The sequence below is a fragment of the Macaca mulatta genome, chromosome 14 (genome assembly GCF_049350105.2).
Source record: "Macaca mulatta isolate MMU2019108-1 chromosome 14, T2T-MMU8v2.0, whole genome shotgun sequence".
NCBI lineage: Eukaryota > Metazoa > Chordata > Mammalia > Primates > Cercopithecidae > Macaca > Macaca mulatta.
This window is the reverse complement of record NC_133419.1, coordinates 108756449-108774630: the sequence shown is the minus strand read 5'-3', so window position 1 is coordinate 108774630 and position 18182 is coordinate 108756449. Positions and strand designations below refer to the sequence as shown.

The 18182-nt window shown below is 45.5% G+C and overlaps 1 protein-coding gene across 1 annotated transcript in view; it reads right to left on the bottom strand.

Annotated features, from left to right (window-relative positions):
* RAB39A (RAB39A, member RAS oncogene family) overlaps positions 1 to 2563 on the bottom strand; it is a 35948-nt gene extending 33385 nt beyond the window's left edge. The window contains exon 1 of the mRNA XM_001103335.5: positions 2216 to 2563. Within this exon, the coding sequence (XP_001103335.1) occupies positions 2216 to 2442 (227 nt within the window). The 5' untranslated portion in view covers positions 2443 to 2563. The remainder of the gene's footprint in view (positions 1 to 2215) is intronic.
* Between the last annotated feature and the right edge of the window lie 15619 nt (positions 2564 to 18182).

Here is an 18182-nt window from a genome sequence, read left to right as displayed (position 1 = left end):
TACAGGCGCCCGCCACCTCGCCCGGGTAGTTATTTTTTGTATTTTTTAGTTGAGATGGGGTTTCACCTTGTTAGCCAGGATGGTTTCGATCTCCTGACCTCGTGATCCGCCTGTCTCGGCCTCCCAAAGTGCTGGGATTACAGGCTTGAGCCACCGCGCCCGGCCTTTTTTTTTTTTTTTTTTTTGAGACAGAGTCTCGCTCTGTCGCCCAGGCTGGAGTGCAGTGGCCGGATCTCAGCTCACTGCAAGCTCCGCCTCCCGGGTTTACACCATTCTCCTGCCTCAGCCTCCCGAGTAGCTGGAACTACAGGCGCCCGCCACCTCGCCCGGCTAGTTTTTTGTATTTTTAGTAGAGACGGGGTTTCACGGTGTTAGCCAGGATGGTCTCGATCTCCTGACCTCGTGATCCGCCCGTCTCGGCCTCCCAAAGTGCTGGGATTACAGGTTTGAGCCACCGCGCCCGGCCAGTTGAGCTACTTTTAAGGAAATAATTAAACACCAAGATTTTACTACCCACGTTTCTTGTAGTTGCAACTCAAAGTAGCTGTTAGAAGTTTAAGACATAAAGGTTTATATTGTATTCACTTCAGAGGGTGGGTCGAGAGCTAACAGTAAATGCTTTTATTCTGAGCCTGATGTATTGCAAAGTTTACCTCTGATTGAGATCACATGTCAAGGAATTGGCAATCAACTTTAGAATGGTAAAACTGGAAGGAATGTTAGAGATCATAATGACTTTCATTTTACAGATGAGGAATCAAACCTTTGAAAAAGTATTTTAATAAAAGGAGGCTTCTTGAAAAGGAAAAACATTTTTCATGGAATTCTAAATGTTGTACAAATCCAATCAATAATCTTTTAACACCTCTCTGAAGGGTTGGCCTTACCATCTTTCCACTTCACACACAGGAAAACTAAGGTATAAGCAAGCTAAGCAGTTCACTCATTATCTCTATGAATCAGCATCATTGCTGGGAACGGAAGCCAAAACTTTGAATGTTGGACCATTCTCACAGATGTAGGCTGATCTCATTCGCAGTGATGCTGGCTGGGGGCGAGGGGAAGCCATGTTTGGGAAGTCCCCTCATGGAACACTGCATTTCACAGAGTACTTGCTGACTAATGCAAAATGCTTCCTTAAATGAGTTCCAATGGACAATGCAGTCTTTAAGAAACAAAACAGTGCAACATGATTTCACCATCTTCCTCTAAAACGAAGTGCCTTTGAATCCTAGACATTTAAAATTTGCTTTAAACCTGCTTCCATCTCAAATATTCAGGAAACGCATATAATTTTATTTACTTTTTATTTACACGAGTCGCCTTTGTGAAGCCCTTCATGTCCCCAGTGAATATTTAGGAGAAGACTATTCATTTGGATCCCTCCTTCTGTCTTTAGAAATATTATCACCCTGGAACGTTAAGTACTGATCATAAGCAAAATAAAAGTTCCTGGCAAATCTCAATATATGTCTTTTTCCCACCGAACATTACAAACTTCTAAAGACAACTCAACCCTTCACACACACACACCCTCTGCCGTGCCAGTGTCCCTGATGTTGCATCTAGTTAACCTACAAGACCCATTCCCACGGGTCATGACCCAGTATTTCTGATGACCACATTCAGTGCTGTGAGGTGCCCAAACCATTACCGCATACACCTCTCTGTGAACCATGCCCAGTGAGCTCATGCAGGAACCTGGCTTGGAGCGCTCCTTGCAAAAGGATCCATCACGAATCTGGGAACCCTCCCTCTCGGTTCTCCCCGGCCACACAGCGTGGGAGCCGCTGGGTTAGGGCAGGAAAAGGGGCGCCTGCTTGGAGGAGGGTGGTCGGGTCAGGCTGTGCGCAGCCAGGGAAGCCGAGTTTGGGGAGGAGGCAGCCGGGGAGTCGAAGGGGATCAAAATACCCACAGGGGCAGAAAGATTTGGGGAAGAGGGGGCGGCGAGGAAGACCCCAGTTCAGGCGGGAAAGGAAAGATGGAAAGGGGGCGCAGGAAATGGGCGCCAAAGAAAGAAGTGAGAAATTGCGGAGGAGGAAGTCGTCCCTGGAAGAGGAGGGGCAAAGGGGAAGCGAGAATGGAGTGTTTGCACTTTCGAGAGGGAAGGGCCAGAGCCTCCGTCGACCAGGGCCGGCGGGGCGGGCGCCTGGGGAAGAGGCGTCTGGGCGGGCCGAGGGGGCGGCGCGGTGCCCGAGGTCCCCGGGGTCCCTACCTGAACCGCTCCTGTCCCGCCGTGTCCCAGAGCTGCAGCTTGATCCTCTTGCCCGGCTCGATCTCCAGCAGGCGGGAGAAGAAGTCCACGCCGACGGTGGGGTCGCAGGCGGGGGAGCGCAGCCCGGGGAAGCGGCCCTGGGTGAAGCGGTGCAGGAGGCAGGACTTGCCCACGGTGGAGTCCCCGATCACGATGAGGCGGAACTGGTAGATCCAGATGGTCTCCATCGCTCACGTGCCCCGCTGGCTCCTGGGCTGCCCCACCCGCGGGGTAAGTTCGGCGGCGGGAACTGTCCCTTCAGCACCTCGCGGGCGCCTGCCCGCCGCCTTCCAGCATATTCCTGCGGCTGTGGCCGCCGCCTGGTGCCCGCCCTCTCGGGAGAGAGAGGCGGGGCCAGGCCCGGCTAGGGGCGGGGCCTCAGGACGGGGGCGGGGCGGGGGCGGGGGCGCGTGGGAGGGGGAAGCAGGTTTGCTGCCGCGAACTCCCGCCCCTGACCGGCTGCAAATCATTCTCCCTCAACGCTCACTGGGCACCGGGAGGAAAGTGGGCGCGGCGACAAGACGTGACGGCAGCAACAACCAAGGAAAATGAAGCAAGGTCTCAACTCCGGGAGGGTCAGCCAATGAAAAGTGAGAGTCGTTTTCTTACAGTCGTCAGGGCGGGTTCGTCAGATTAGGGCTCTGATTTTGGAAGTCCCTGAGGCCATAACTTGGGTCATTGCTTTGCTTCCTCTTTTTTTTTTTTTTTTTTTTTTTGTCCCCCAGGCTGGAGTGCAGTGGTGAGATCTCGGCTCATTGCAGCCTCAAGAGATCTGCCCACCTCAGCCTCCCAAGCAGCTGGGACCACGGGTGTGCGCCACCATACCTGGCTAATTTTTTCCTGAGTTAAAAAACAATTTTTTTTTTGTAGGCGTGGTCTCGCTATATTGCTTAGGCTGGTCTCGAACTCCTGGGCTCAAGCAATCCATCCACCTCAGCCTCCTGAGTAGCTGGGACTACAGGCGGTGGCCACCACAACCCACTAATTTTTTAAACTTTTGTAGAGATGGGGACTTGCTGTGTTGCCCAGGCTGGTCTCAAACTCCTGACCACAAGCGATCCTCCTGGCTCGGCCTCCCAGTGCTGGGATTACAGGTATGAGCCACCGCACCCTGCTTTCTTGTCTTGATGAGAGCCATCTCCAAGGCTTTTTAAGGTGAAGGAGTTTTGGGCAGGATTGAAATAAATTTGCACAGCTAGTTCTGGGTGCTTCTAGCAAGGGCTCTGGCTGTTGCTGCCTGCTCCCACTGTCTGTTCTTCACTGCTATGAGAAGAGTGAGAAACTCGAAGTATCATCCGCATACCCTCTGGGGCCCTCCAACCCTGGGGACAGTGGCAAGAGAAAAAAAAAAGCGGGGGAAATGTTGAGATGCTCATGAAAGTTTCAGCTCTCCTTAGTCTCCATTGTTTAAGTCAGAAGGCGAACAGGTGGTTTCTTAGCTCATGTCTGATCAATGATGTAAGCAAACAAAGCAGAACTTAAAAATCTGGTGAGATCTTACTACTTTCTTGTGCCTTTCCTCAAACTGAGTAATAGTGATGTCAAGGTTTATCTTTAAAAAGTTAAACAGTTTAAAAGTGTGTGTTTAGGCCGAGCGCGGTGGCTCACGCCTGTAATCCCAGCGCTTTGGGAGGTTGAGGTGGGCGGATCGCCTGAGGTCAGGAGTTCGAGACCAGCCTGGCCAACATGGCGAAACCTCGTCTTTATTAAAACTACAGAACTGGCCGGGCGCAGTGGTTCACGCCTGTGATCCCAGCACTTTGGGAAGCCGAGGTGTGTGGATCACGAGGTCAGGAGTTCAAGACCAGCCTGGCCAAGATGGTGAAACCTCGTCTCGACTAAAAATACAAAAATTAGCGGGGCGCGGTGGCAGGCCCCTGTAATCCCAGCTACTTGGGAGGCTGAGACAGAAGAATCGCTTGAACCTAGGGTGCAGAGGTTGCAATGAGCTGAGATCGCGCCACTGCACTCCAGCCTGGGCGACAAAGCATGACTACCCGTCTCAAAAAAAAAAAAAAAAAAAAAAAAAAACAAAGAAAAAAAGAGCTACAAAAAGTAGCCAGGCATGGTGGCACATGCCTGTAACCCCAGGTATTTGGGAGGCTGAGGCGGGATAATCGCTTGAACCCGGGAAGTGGAGGCTGCAGTGAGCCGAGATTGCGCCATTGCACTCCAGCCTGGGCAACAAGAGTGAAACTCTGTCTCAAAAAATAAAAATAAAAATAAAGAGTGTGTGTTTACCAAAATAAAATTTTCAACAATTCCACTTTTTCTTGTGCACATCCCAAATTCTGATATCGGTATTCATGCTTATTTCCTTTCCTGTTTTGGAGGAAGAGGTGTTGCTCTGTTTAATCCCCTTCCATTTATGTTTTTGGGGCTTTTCCCCAACAGTTGACTTTTATTTCATGCCTTTTATACCTTGAGTCTCCCCTTCTCCAGTGGCTTCTGCTCCTCAGCCTATAAACATGCTTAATTATCTACAATTCTAAAACTAAGCAAAGCACCTCTCCATGACGCCTCCCCTTCGGATTGTTGACTTCTCCATCATTCTCCTTTTCAAATATCAGAAATGACGATCTATTATCACTTCTCATCTACCAGTTAGTCTTCAAGGAGGCTTATATACCCTTAACATACTCTCTGTGCTAATATACCACTGCTTTTGATAAGACTGTCAGGGACTTCCTGATTATTAAATCCAAGCCCCCACCCCCACCATCCTCACCACCACCCCACTGCACTGTCATCTAACTTTAGTTGTCATTCTCCTTTTTTTTGAGACGGAGTCTCGCTCTGTCGCCCAGGCTGGAGTGCAGTGGTGCAATCTCGGCTCACTGCAACCTCTGCCTCCCAGGTTCACACCATTCTCCTGCCTCAGCCTCCTGAGTAGCTGGGACTACAGGCGCCCGCCACCACGCCTGGCTAAGTTTTTGTATCTTTAGTAGAGACGGGGTTTCACCGTGTCAGCCAGCATGGTCTCCATCTCCTGACCTCATGATCCTCCCGCCTCGGCCTCCCAAAGTGCTGGGATTACAGGTGTGAGCCAGCGTGCCCAGCCTTTTTTTTTTTTTGAGACGGAGTCTTGCTCTGTCTCGATCTCGGCTCACTGCAGCCTCCGCCTCCTGGGTTCAAGCGATTCTCCTGTCTCACCTTCCTGAGTAGCTGGGACTACAGGCATGCGCCACCACACCCAGCTAATCTTTGTATTTTTAGTAGAGATGGGGTTTCACCATGTTGGCTAGACTGATCTCGAACTCCTGACCTCAAGTGATCCGCCTGCTTTGGCCTCCCAAAGTGCTGGGATTACAGGCATGAGCCACCACACCTGGCTGTGACTGAATTTTCTGTAAGCACAACCTGAACACTCTTACTCCTTGGCTTCCACAAAAGCACTCTCTCCTAATTTTCTGTTCTTTTTAATCTTCTTCAATGACTCCTCTTTCCATGATTCATTTCTTCAATACTGAAGATCTTAAGAGATCCGTCCTTCATTTCTTCTCCCTCTCCCGCCTTTTTCCTTCACTTTGGGCTTTTTCTGGCAAGCTCATGTACTCCGGTGACTTCAGTTACCCCCTTACCCATATCAAATGTCTTCCCCCAATCTCTGCTCTGTATTCAGGACCCGCATTTCCAACTACTTCTCTTAGATGTTGGATATGCATTTCAGACCTAACGTATCTGTGTTGGTTAGGATTCTTTGAAAAAAACTTCAGTTAGGGTGATATTAAAAGATGAGAGCACTTATTCTAAAGATACAGAGTGTTTTTACAGAATTCACAGACAGGAATGATGTTGGCTTCAGAAAGGTATTTGAACCGGGAAAGAGAAAGCTGCCACCGGCCGGGCACAGTGGCTCATGCCTCTAATCCCAGCACTTTGTGAGGCCGAGGCAGGTGGAGCACCTGAGGTCAGGAGTTCGAGACCAGCCTGACCAATATGGTGAAACCTTGCCTCTACTAAAAATACAAAAATAAGCCGGGTGTAGTGGCATGCACCTGTAGTCCCAGCTACTCGGGAGGCTGAGACAGGAGAATTGCTTGAACCCGGGTGGCGGAGGTTGCAGTGAGCGGAGATCATGCCACTGTACTCCAGCCTGAGCAACAGAGCAAGACTCCGTCTCAAAATAAATAAATAAACAAAATAAATAAAAGAGGAAGCTGCAAGAGACTCAGGCAGGATGTCTGTCTCTTTCATCTCCACTTTCTTCTGACATCCGCTAATTCTTGACTTTCTGCAGGCCCACTTTCTCTGCTGCTTAGTCCATGTTGAAGACTATAGCTGCTGCAGTTTCCTGTTAGATGTCCAGGCACACACAGACACTTATTTTCATTTCTCTGTAAAGACAACCTAGTTGTCTCAGTTTGGAACAGATGTTTGTACCAAAGAGATACAGTGGGCGTCGTGGCAGGCCATGCAGTAGGTCAATCTGTTTTGATAGGATATATGGAATATTTGCAGTCCTAGATAAAGGGTGGATCAATGGCTTCTCTTTGGATCAAAAATATATTTTCTAGAATGTCAGAAAATGAACTTAGTAGCTTTCTTGCCATGTCTTCTTTTGCTATATTTTATAGGTTGGTTAATGGCTTTTAGTATCTATGCTAGCTCCCTAGACAAGTGAGGGCTTGTGCTGAATCTAAGCTGGAGACTGGGGGTTTTTATTGTGTATAGCAAAGAGATGGAATGGATTAAAGGTGGTTGAATGTAGAGCTAAAGATAATTTCATAGATAGCATCCAAGGCAAAACTAATAAAATGGAAAGGAAAGCCGTCAGGTCAACTGAACCCTCTTAAAAGGACTGAGTAGAAGGAGCGGAATATAGCTATAATGGCCAGGTGTGGTGGATCATGCCTGTAATCCTATAACTTTCAGAGGCTGAGGCAGGAAGATCACATGAGCCCAGGAGATTGAGAGCAGCCTAGGCAACGTAGTGAGACCTCAATCTCAAGAAGAAGAAGAAAAGGAGGAGAAGGAGGAGGAGGAGGAGGAGGAGAAGGAGAAGGAGAAGGAGGAGAAGGAGAAGGAGGAGAAGGAGAAGGGAAGGAGAAAAGGCTGGATGCGGTGGTTCACACCCATAATCCCAGCACTTTGGGAGGCCAAGGTGGGCAGATCACTTGAGGTCAGGAGTTTGAGACCAGCCTGGCCAGCATGGTGAAACACTGTCTCTACTAAAAGCACAGAAATTAGCCAGGTGTGGTAGCGTGTGCCTGTAATCCCAGCTACTCAGGAGGCTGAGATAGGAGAATCACTTGAACCTGGCCGAGATCACACCACTGCACTCCAACCTGGGCGATGAAGGAGGAGGAGGAGGAGGAGGAGGAGGAAGAGGAGGGGAAGGGGAAGGGGAAGGGGAAGGGGAAGGGGAAGGGGAAGGGGAAGGAAGCTATAAGCCAATAGAATGAAAACTGAGGACTCCAGTCCAAAGAAAGTTTTAAATTTAGCCAGTGGAAAAAGCATGGGGATTTTTACAAGGTCCCTGGCCTCAGGAACAATCTAATGATGACACTAAGATAGTTTAGTTTAGACACCACATTGGTAGATTAAGGTAGAATAAAAGCTTCATCCATCTTGGACTCCTTTTTCTCCTTTGCCATATTCAGCCAATCACTAAACATTGCTGCTTTTACCTTAGCGATATTTTTCATATTTGTGACTTTTTCTCAACTCCCCACTGTCAGTATTTTTGTTCAATCTCTCATTGCTTTAGACTGCACTGTTCAGTAGCCTCTGTATTAGTTCCTAGGGCTGCCATAACAAAGTGTATAACAAAGCCACAAACAGAGCAGCTGAAAATAGCAGACATTTATTGTCTCACAGTTTGGGAGGCTAGAAGTCCAAAATCCAGGTGTCATCAGGGTTGGTTCTTTGTGAGGGCTGTGAAGGAGGATCTGTTCCATGCCCCTTGCCTGGCTTCTGGTGGTTTGCTGGCAATCTTGGCAACACTTGGCTTGTAGATGTATCACTCAATCCTCTACCTCCAAACGGCATTTTCCCAGTCTCTTCCTGCAGTCTTCCCTCTAAGCATGTCTGTGTCTGTGTCCAAATGTCCCCTTTCTATAAGGACATCAATTATGTTGCATTATGGCCCACCCTAATAACCTTATCTTAACTATTTGACTTCATCTGTGAAGACTGTTTCCAAATAAGGTCACGTTCTTTTTTTTTTTTAAGACAGGTTCTCACTCTGTCACCCAGGTTGGAGTGCAGTGGCATGATCTCAACTCACTACAACCTCCGCCTCCCAGGTCCAAGTATTCTTCTGTCTCAGCCTCCCCAGTACCTGGGATTACAGGCATGCACCACCACCCCCAGCTAATTTTTGTATTTTTTTAGAGATGGAGTTTTGCCATGTTGGCCAGGCTGGTCTCAAACTTCTGACCTCAAGTGATCTGCCCGCTACGGCCTCCAAAAGTGCTGGGATTACAGGCGTGAGCCTCTGTACCCGGACCCAAATAGGGTCACATTCTGAGGTGCTGGGGCTAGGACTTCAACATATCTTTTTTAGGGGACTCAATTCAACCCAAAACAGCCTCATGTTTAGTTTCTACTTTGCTTCCAGAATTACTTTATTAAACACCTTTGATGATTCCTCATTTGCTGTAGAATAAAATCTAAATGCCTAACCATGTCATGTCCAACCCATCATAAGAGGGCATCCACAGTCTAGTCAGATGATTCTTCTATGTGACATGCTTTTCATGCTATACTTTTTCTTTTTATTCATACTATTACCTCCTCTCTTTATACCTGTTTTACTATTCATCTGGTCAGCAAATTTCCACTCATCTTTTAAGGCGCAAAACAAATATTTTCTCCTCTTTTTAGTCTTTCTGAACCGTCTCTACCCCTAAGGAGAATTAACTTAACCCTCATCTGTGTTCCCACGGTAGTTAAGGAACGAGTACTTTGTACTTCTCTGATATCACAGATATCAGATATCTCAGATATCAGCTATGTATCTTCTCATATATATCTCATATATCTTCTAATATTGAATTATGGCTATTGGTCTGACTATCTCTCCTACTAGATTGTAAGTTCCTCAAGGCCAGAAGGACTTATTAATTCATGGTTATTGTCCCAGCATGCACAATTAGCACATAGTAGATGTTCTTTTTTTAAATTTTTTATTTTTTTGAGACAGGATCTCACTTTGTCTCCCAGGCTGGAGCACGGTGGCACAATCATGGCTCACTCCAGCCTCAACTTCTTGGGTTCAAGCAATCCTTATGTCTCAGCCTCCTGAGTAGCTGCAACCATAGATGTGCGCCACCATGGCTACCTAATTTTAAAAAATTTTTTATAGGAATAGGGTCTCCTATGTTGCCTAGGCAGGTCTCAAATGCCTGGCCTCAAGCAATCCTCCCACCTTGACCTCCCAAAGTGTTGGGATTATAGGCATGAACCACCACGCCTGGCCAGTAGATGTTCTTTAAATGCTCATTGAGTTGAAATGAACTATGTTAACCATAGTTGTGTATGACCTTGAACTTTTATATGTGCTGTCTGCACACAACCTCATGAGATTTATGACTCATTTGATTAATGTTATGATTATGAAAATGTGCCTTTGAATAATTCATGGAAGAATTTAATTTTTAAGTATATTTGTATTATGCATGCTGGGTATAAATACTTTAATATTTTAATTAAAAATATCATGTTATATTTGTGTTTATAAAAGTTTAAGCTTAAAAAGTAAGGCAAGTAGGGCACATTTAAGAAACCTAGTTAAGCTATTACTCAGGAAATTCTGCTTTAATATGTTTTCTTTAAGAAGAAAGTGAAAATGGCTGGGTGTGGTGGCCACGCGTGTAATCCTAACACTCTGGTGGGTCAAGGCAGTAAGATTGCTTGAGCACAGGAGTTTGAGATCAGCCTAGGCAACATAGTGAGACCTCATCTCCATAAAAACCTAAAAAAGGCTGGGCGCGGTGGCTCATGCCTATAATCCCAGCACTTTGGGAGGTCGAGGTGGGCAGATCATGAGGTCAGGAAATCGAGACCATCCTGGCTAACACGGTGAAACCCTGTCTCTACTAAAAACACAAAAAAATTAGCCAAGTGTGGTGGCACGCGCCTGTAGTCCCAGCTACTCCAGAGGCTGAGGCAGGAGAATTGCTTGAACCCGGGAGGCAGAGGTTGCAGTGAGCCGATATTGCGCCACTATGCTCCAGCCTGAGAGACAGAGCGAGACTCTTTCTCAAAAAAAAAAAAAAAAAAAAAAAAAAACCCAAAAACAAAAGACAAAAGCGAAACCAACGAAACAAATAAAAACTCAGAAAACTAAAGTGAAACATGAGAAGTGCTGGAGAGCAGGATCTGGCTTCTTTTTGTTGTACAAAGCCCTGGACCAGGAGCCGGGAGACCCGGGCTCTTGTCCAAGCATTGCCAATACCTTTGGGAAAATTTTGACAAATCTCTTACTCTCTTTGGGTCTCTGTTTCCTCATCTGGACACTAAAAAGGTTGAGCTACACCTGAAAGGGTCGAGTGTTTTTCAAAATGAGAGTTGTTTATTTCTGCTATGCTTTCTGAAGGCTAAAGAAAGCCCCCAAATTACAAAAATAGCCAGCCATGGCGGTGTGTGCCTGTAAGCCCAGCTACTTGGGAGGCTGAGGCAGGAGAATCGCTTGAACCCCGGAGTCAGAGGTTGTGGTGAGCCAAGATTGCGCCATTGCACTCCAGCCTGGGCAACAAGAGCAGAGCTCTGCAAAAAAAAAAAAAAAGCCCCCCAAATCAAACAAAAAAACAGAGATAAGAAAGGGGAATTGTAAAATCAATTTGATGAGTAACCACCAGAATTCAAAACAAAACGTCAGGGTGCATCATAATAAATATGTTTTGTAGATTTTGTTTGTTTGTTTGAGACAGAGCCTTTCTCTGTTGCCCAGGCAGGAGTGCAGTGGCACGATCACAGCTCACTGCAGCTTTGAACTCCTGGGTTCAAGTGCTCTTCCCACCTCAACCTCCCAAGTAGCTGGGACTACCGATGCACACTGCTGAGCCTGGCTTATTATTATCATTTTTTGTAGAGACAGGATCTCCCTTTGTTGTGCAGACTTGTCTCAACTCCTGGCTTCAAGGAATTCTCCTGACTCAGCCTCTCAAAGTGCTGGGATTACAGGTATAAGCCACTGCGCCTGGCCTGTTTCATAAAATTTTTGTTTCATTACTATGTGTGTTTGTGTGAATGTGTGTGTATGTATGTACACATGTGTGTGCCATGTCAATAAATAAAATGTATTTATTTTGGATCAAACTAAACAAATGTCAAAACCCAGTGAGCTAGATGATCTCAAATGCATCTTCTGGTTCTGAGATTCCCTTAAAATGCTCAGAAATTATCCATGTGCTCTGTGATTGCTGACACTCATTACCTCTTGAGTCTCATCTTCTACCTTCCCTTTAGTGTCTCCTCAATAACCATACTGGCTTCCTTGATGGTCCTTAAGCATCTAGGAAGGCTGCCACCTCTGAGCCTCAGCAATTGCTATTCCCTCTGGAGCAACTCCTCCCCTTCATCTTTACATGGCTTGCTCCCTTACCTCATTCACCCTGCACTCAAATATCTCCATGAAGCCTTCCCTTCCTACTCTATGTAAAACTGCACCTTCATGGCCGGGTGTGGTGGCTCATGCCTGTAATCCCAGAACTTTGGGAGGCCCAGGTGGGTGGATCATATAAGGTCAGGAGTTCGAGACCAGCCTGGCCAACATAGTGAAATCCCCTCTATACTAAAAATACAAAATTAGCTGGGTGTGGTGGCATGCGACTGTAGTCCCAGCTAATTCAGAGGCTGAGGCAGGAGAATCGCTTGAACCAAGGAGGTGAAGGTTGCAGTGAGCCAAGAAGAGTGAAACTCCGTCTCAAAAAAAAAAAAAAAAAAAAAATTGCACCTTCATGCCCTTCTATGCTTTATTTTTCTCCTTAGCACTTATCATCATGTAATGTAATATGTATTTTGCCTATTAATTTTGTTCACTGTCTGCCTCCACCAAGATACTGTGAGCTCCATGAGTCTAATTTTTATTTTGGTTTGTTTTATTCACAAATGTATCCACCTGGAATATAGTAGATACTCAAGAAATATTTGTTGAAAATAAATTTAAAGTTTCCATAAGTTTCCTTCTAGAAGACAAAATCAGGATAACTAACCTTTAAATTAAAAAGATAATGATATTTTATTTCAGACATGAAGATTGAAGATTTTGGATGAGAATTAAAGAAAAAAAAAATGTAGGCTGGGGCAGTGGCTTAGGCCTGTAATCCCAGCACTTTAGGAGGCTGAGGCAGGTGGATCATTTGAAACCAGAAGTTTAAGACCAGCCTGGCCAACATGACAAAACCGCATCTCTGCTAAAAATACAAAAATTAGCTGGGCCTGGTTTTGTGCACCTGTAGTCCCAGCTACTTGGGAGGCTGAGGCACAAAACTCACTTGAACCCAGAAGGCAGAGTTTGCAGTGAGCCGAGATTTTGCCACTGCACTGCAGCCTGGGTGACAGAGAAAGACTGTCCCCGCACCCAAAAAATAAAACAAAATAAATAAATATGTAAAAATTTCTAATTTATGGAGAGTGAAGAATGGGTGTTATCAGCTACAATTTTTTACACTGTTTATTAACTGAATGTTTTATAACTTTTTTTTCTACCTACCAAGGGTTACTTTTGATAATAAATTTGATGTCAGAACTGGATATTTTCCTAATGGCTTTACCTGAGAATCATGAGCTAGACTATTGAGGGTCCATATGGAGTGATTATTATCTTCACTATCTTTAATCCCTCTATTCTCACAATCGGGCTGATTAAACTGGAACCAAAGTTGCGATTTGAACTGATTAGCTTGTCTCATCTATCTAATGGGACTGCTTGAGAAGGAAAATTTTCCAGAGTTTATGAATAGAGTGAACTGATATGTAATTTCATAAAATTAGATGTCATGTTGGAATATATGTTCATGCGATTCTTTTTTTTTTTTTTTTTTTTTTTTTGAGATGGGGTCTCACTGTGTGGCGCAGGTTAGAGTGCAGCAATGAGATCATGGCTCACTGCAGCCTCAACCTCCCCAGGCTCAGATGATTCTGCTACCTCAGCTTCCTGAGTAGCTGGGACCACAGGTACACACCACCATGCCTGGCTAATTTTTTATATTTTTGATACAGACAGGATGTCACCACATTGACCAGGCTAGTCTAGAACTCCTGGGCTCAAGCGATCCGCCTGCCTCTGAAACTGGAGGAGTTCCCTTATCCCCCTCACAGGGCATGCAACAGGAATGTGGCTCACTTCTTTAGTGCCCGGCTGCTCAAATCCCTAGGGGAAGCATGTAGATGGGCAGGTACTGGGGAGTGTTTTTGGGCTCCGACCTCATAGCAGCATCTAGGATTGAGTGTTTACAGCTCCTGAAGCCCCAGTGGGCATGTGTTACACTGTGCTCTTTCAGTTTTGCTGTCTGCAGGTGGCTTGTGTTAAGCAGCTCGATTAGACTCTGCCTTATCACAAGGGCTTTTCTGTATCCCAGGTTCTTGCCCTAGTGTACTGGAAAAATCAGATCACATGTGGGCTTGGAGGATGGATGCGAGGTTTTATTGAGTTGGGGAAGTAGCTCTCAGTGAGATGGATGGGGAACCAGAAGAAGGATGGAGTGGGAAGGTGGTCTTCCCCTGGAGCTGGGCCACCTAGCGGCTGGGCTCTCCTCCGACCACCTCTGACCGAATTCCACGTTGTCCTGTTGTTGATGGCTGTCAGTATCTGCTGGTGTCTGTCGGTGTGTTCTTCTGCTCCTCTGCTCCTCTCAACATCCAGCCCCTTGTGCATGTGCCTGCTATGGTCTTGGGTTTTTATGGGCACAGGATGGGAGGCATGGTGGGCCAGAGTGGTCTTGGAAAATTCAACATCTGGGCATGAAAACAGGAGTACCTGTTCTCACTTAGGTCTGTAGGCACAGACCCGAGGGTGGAGCCCTTGCCAGGGACCCCACCTTTCTCTACCCAGCACTTCCCTGCCCCTCTCCTGTATCACCTCGGCCTCCCAAAGTGCTGTGTGAACCACCTTGCCTGGCCATGCCATTCTTAACACTTTAAAATGTCACCATTTATGTCTTCACAATTATTTTCTGAGTAGGACAGGCCATCAGAAGTGAATTAGAAGGGGTAAAGGGAATCAGAAGTCAATTTACACTTTAAAAATGTAATAATAATTTTCTAACTTGTGTAGCCATTATTTTATTTTGTCGTATTTGCAGTGAGGGGCATCTGAGTGGTCGTATTTTCTCTATATACTCTTCTGTACTTAAAACGTAAGACCCAGGATGGGCATGGTGGGTCACGCCTGTAATCCCAGCACTTTGAGAGGCCAAGGAGGGAGGACAACTTGAGATCAACCTGGGCATCATAACAAGACCTTCCCTTAACAACAACAACAAAACCCTATGGCTATTGCGTTAGTGAAGTCCTTTGTCATCTCTCAGTTGGACCAATCGTCAGTTCCACTCTCTACAATCCAGGTGTTACCCCCACAATAGGTGAGTTTGGATGCTTGGGGAGTGATAGCCCAATGACCACAACCAAGGAGGATTTAGCAAGGGGATTTTCTTACTTGCAACAAGTAAGGAAAACACTGGGGATAGCTCCCAAAGCAGTATCTCAGCAGGCTGGGGACTGGGTCAGGTTTTACAGGCATAAGGTAAGGAGATGGGATCTGACTGAATCTGACAATAAGGTGGTGCTAGGAGGCATGATCTGACTAGATCCTGCCACAGGGTTACACCAAGGCTTGATCCGATTGGATCCTGCCATGTGGTTTCCAGTTCTTAATTCAGTCCCTGCTTCTTGGTTTGAGCACTTAGGTTCTCCATGTGGCTGCATGCTTTGTTCATGTGGGCATGTTCAGGTTACAGTGACGTGAGGGTCCATGGCAATTGAAAAACAACTCACAACTTTGAACCAGGCCTGGCATGGTGGCTCATGCCTGTAATCCCAGAACTTTGGGAGGTTGAGGCGGGCAGATTCCTTGAGTCCAGGAGTCGGAGACCAGCCTGGGCAACGTGGAGAAACCCTGTCTGTACTAAAAGTACAAAAAATTAGCCAGGTGTGGTGTGGGCTCCTGAGGTCCCAGCTACTCAGGGGGCTGAGGTGGGAGAATCACTTGAACCCAGGAGGGAGAGGTTGCTGTGAGCTGAGATCCTGCCACTGCATTCCAGCCTGGGTGACAGAGTGAGATCCCATCTCGGAAAAAAAAAAAAAAAAAAAAGGGCAGGGTGCAATGGCTCATGCCTATAATCCCAGCACTTTGGGAGACAGAGGCCTGTGGATCACCTGCGACCAGGAGTTTGAGAACAGACTGGCCAACGTGATGAAACCCTGTCTCTACTAAAAATACAAATATTAGCAGGGGGTAGTGGTGGGTGCCTGTAATCCCAGCTACTTGGGAAGCTGAGGCAGGAGAATTGCTTGAACCTGGGAGTCGGAGGCTGCAGTGAGCCGAGATTGTGCCATTGCACTCCAGCCAGGGCAACAAGAGCAAAACTCTGTCTCAAAAAAAAAAAAAAAAAAAAAGTGTTGAACCAGAACCAGATTGGTCTGGTGCAGCTACACAATGAGCTCGTATAAACATCCAGGTGTTTAAATGACCTGAACAAATATGGAAAGAGGGAAAAAATATCTTGAATTGACAGAGTTTAAATCTATAATGCCTGGAAAAAATGTCTTCAATAGCTAAATGTCTTAAATAACTCTAACCACTTATGTCACCAAGTGGAATGGAGGCTGTAGGTAAAAACGAAGTTGAGTTGTAGAAAGATAAAGTTACAGTTCAGTTGCATGCCTGAGGCAGCAGATTGAAGCTTTCTTTGCTTGCTACAAGAGGAAGAACTGATCCAAACGATAACTGACATGTAATAGTGATTTAAATATATGTACACTCCAATAAACTGTGCCCATTCATTCAGGCAACATGCATGTGAATCTCAGAACTTTTGTGAGAACTATATATGAAAATAGTAAATAAAAAATTATACAGCATAGATGTCTGCATTTAAAAAAATATCATCTCTCTGCAATGCTACTTCTAATATCAGCTGTGGTATTCTTATAATAGGATCTATCTGCCTCTGTCACTTCAGAAGTCGTTCAGACTGGCCACATTTTGGCCAATTCTGCCTCCTATATATCTTTCAAATCTATCTCCTTTTTGCCTTCTCCAGTACTGTTGCCTGAGTTTGACCTTTATTGTCTCTTGCTAGAGTTGTTGCAAACTCAGTTCCCCTGTTCTTGCCCACTTCCAAAATATCCACTGAAGCACATGAAGAATCTTTCTAACGTATAAACAATCTACTCATTAACTTCTAGCTCAAAATATTTCAACCCTCTTCACCCCTTGTACGTACACACATATTGCTTAAAGAATAAAATTGATTAAGGTGGTATAAAAGATGGTTTGGTCACCATTCAACTTTCTTTCATCTTCTACTTGTTCAAGTTTGCTCTTACATTATAACACAGTATGTGGCTCCTAAGATGCCATCGTCTATCTTGATACATGCACTTGGCATTAATCAGGATTAGATTAGATTGTGAGTGACAGAAAAAAAAAAAATAAAAGTGGCTTAAACAAGAAGGAAATTTTTTTCTCTTTCATGTTAAAAAGAAGTATAAAGTTGAGCCCTCCAGGACTAATAGAGTAGCTGTCTATATTGCTAGACTCTGTCTATATTGCTGCACTGCTGTGTTCTACAAGTGGCTTTTACCTCAAAATTGCTGCTTAAACATCAGCCATCGTATCTACATTCTAGCAAGACAGGGAAGGAGGGGATGATGTGCACATCTTCGTAATGATTCTTAGTGAATCTCAGGACTTTTATAAAAACTGTTAAAAAAAAGGGAATCTCTCTTGTGGTTGGATCTAGGGTTGTGAGGCTAAAGAATGCAACCTCCTTGGCATGACAGGAGGAGAGCCTGCCTGAGAATGCAACCAACCTAGAGGAAGCACTGCTCTGAAACCCAGGAAAAAAAACTGGCTTCTTGTGACATCATTTCATCCTCCACATCAAAATACAGCCAAAGAAAAAAGTACTGTTGGATTTTTAACATTACATGAGTGATTATAAATTGAGGCCTTGACACAGAAAGACAAATATCACATGTTCTCACTTATTTGTGGGATCTAAAAATCAAAACAATTGAAGTCATGGAGATAGAGAATAGAAGGATGGTTACCAGAGGTTGGAAGGGTAGTAAGGGGGCAGCGATGGTGGGGAGGTGGGGATGGTTAATGGAAACCAAAAAAATAGGGACCTGGTGCGGTGGCTCACACCTGTAATCCCAGCACTTTGGGAGGCTGAGGTGGACAGATCACTTGAGGTCAGGAGTTCAAGACCAACTTGGTCAATATGGTGAAACCCTGTCTATACTAAAAACACAAAAATTAGCTGGGTGTGGTGGCACGTGCCTGTAGTCCCAGCTACTTGGGAGGCTGAGGTAGGAGAATCACTTGAACCCAGGAAGATTCGGAGATTGCGGTGAGCTGAGATCACGCCACTGCACTCCAGCCTGGGTGACAGAGCAAGACTCCATCTCCAAAAAAAAAAAAAAAAAAAAGTAAGAAAGAATGAATAAGACCAGTATTGGATAGCACAACACGAGGACTATAGTTAATAATAATTTAATTGTACATTTTAAAATAACTAGAAGAGTATAATTGGATTGTTTATAACACAAAGGATAAATGCTTGAGGGGATGGTTGGATACTCAATTTTCCATGATGTGATTATTACGCATTGTATGCCTGTACCAAAATATCTGATGTACCCTATAAACGTATACACCTACTATGCACCCACAAAAATTAAAAATAAAAAAATTTTTAGAAGATAAAAAAATAAGGCTGGGCACTGTGGCTCACACCTTTAATTCTGGCACTTT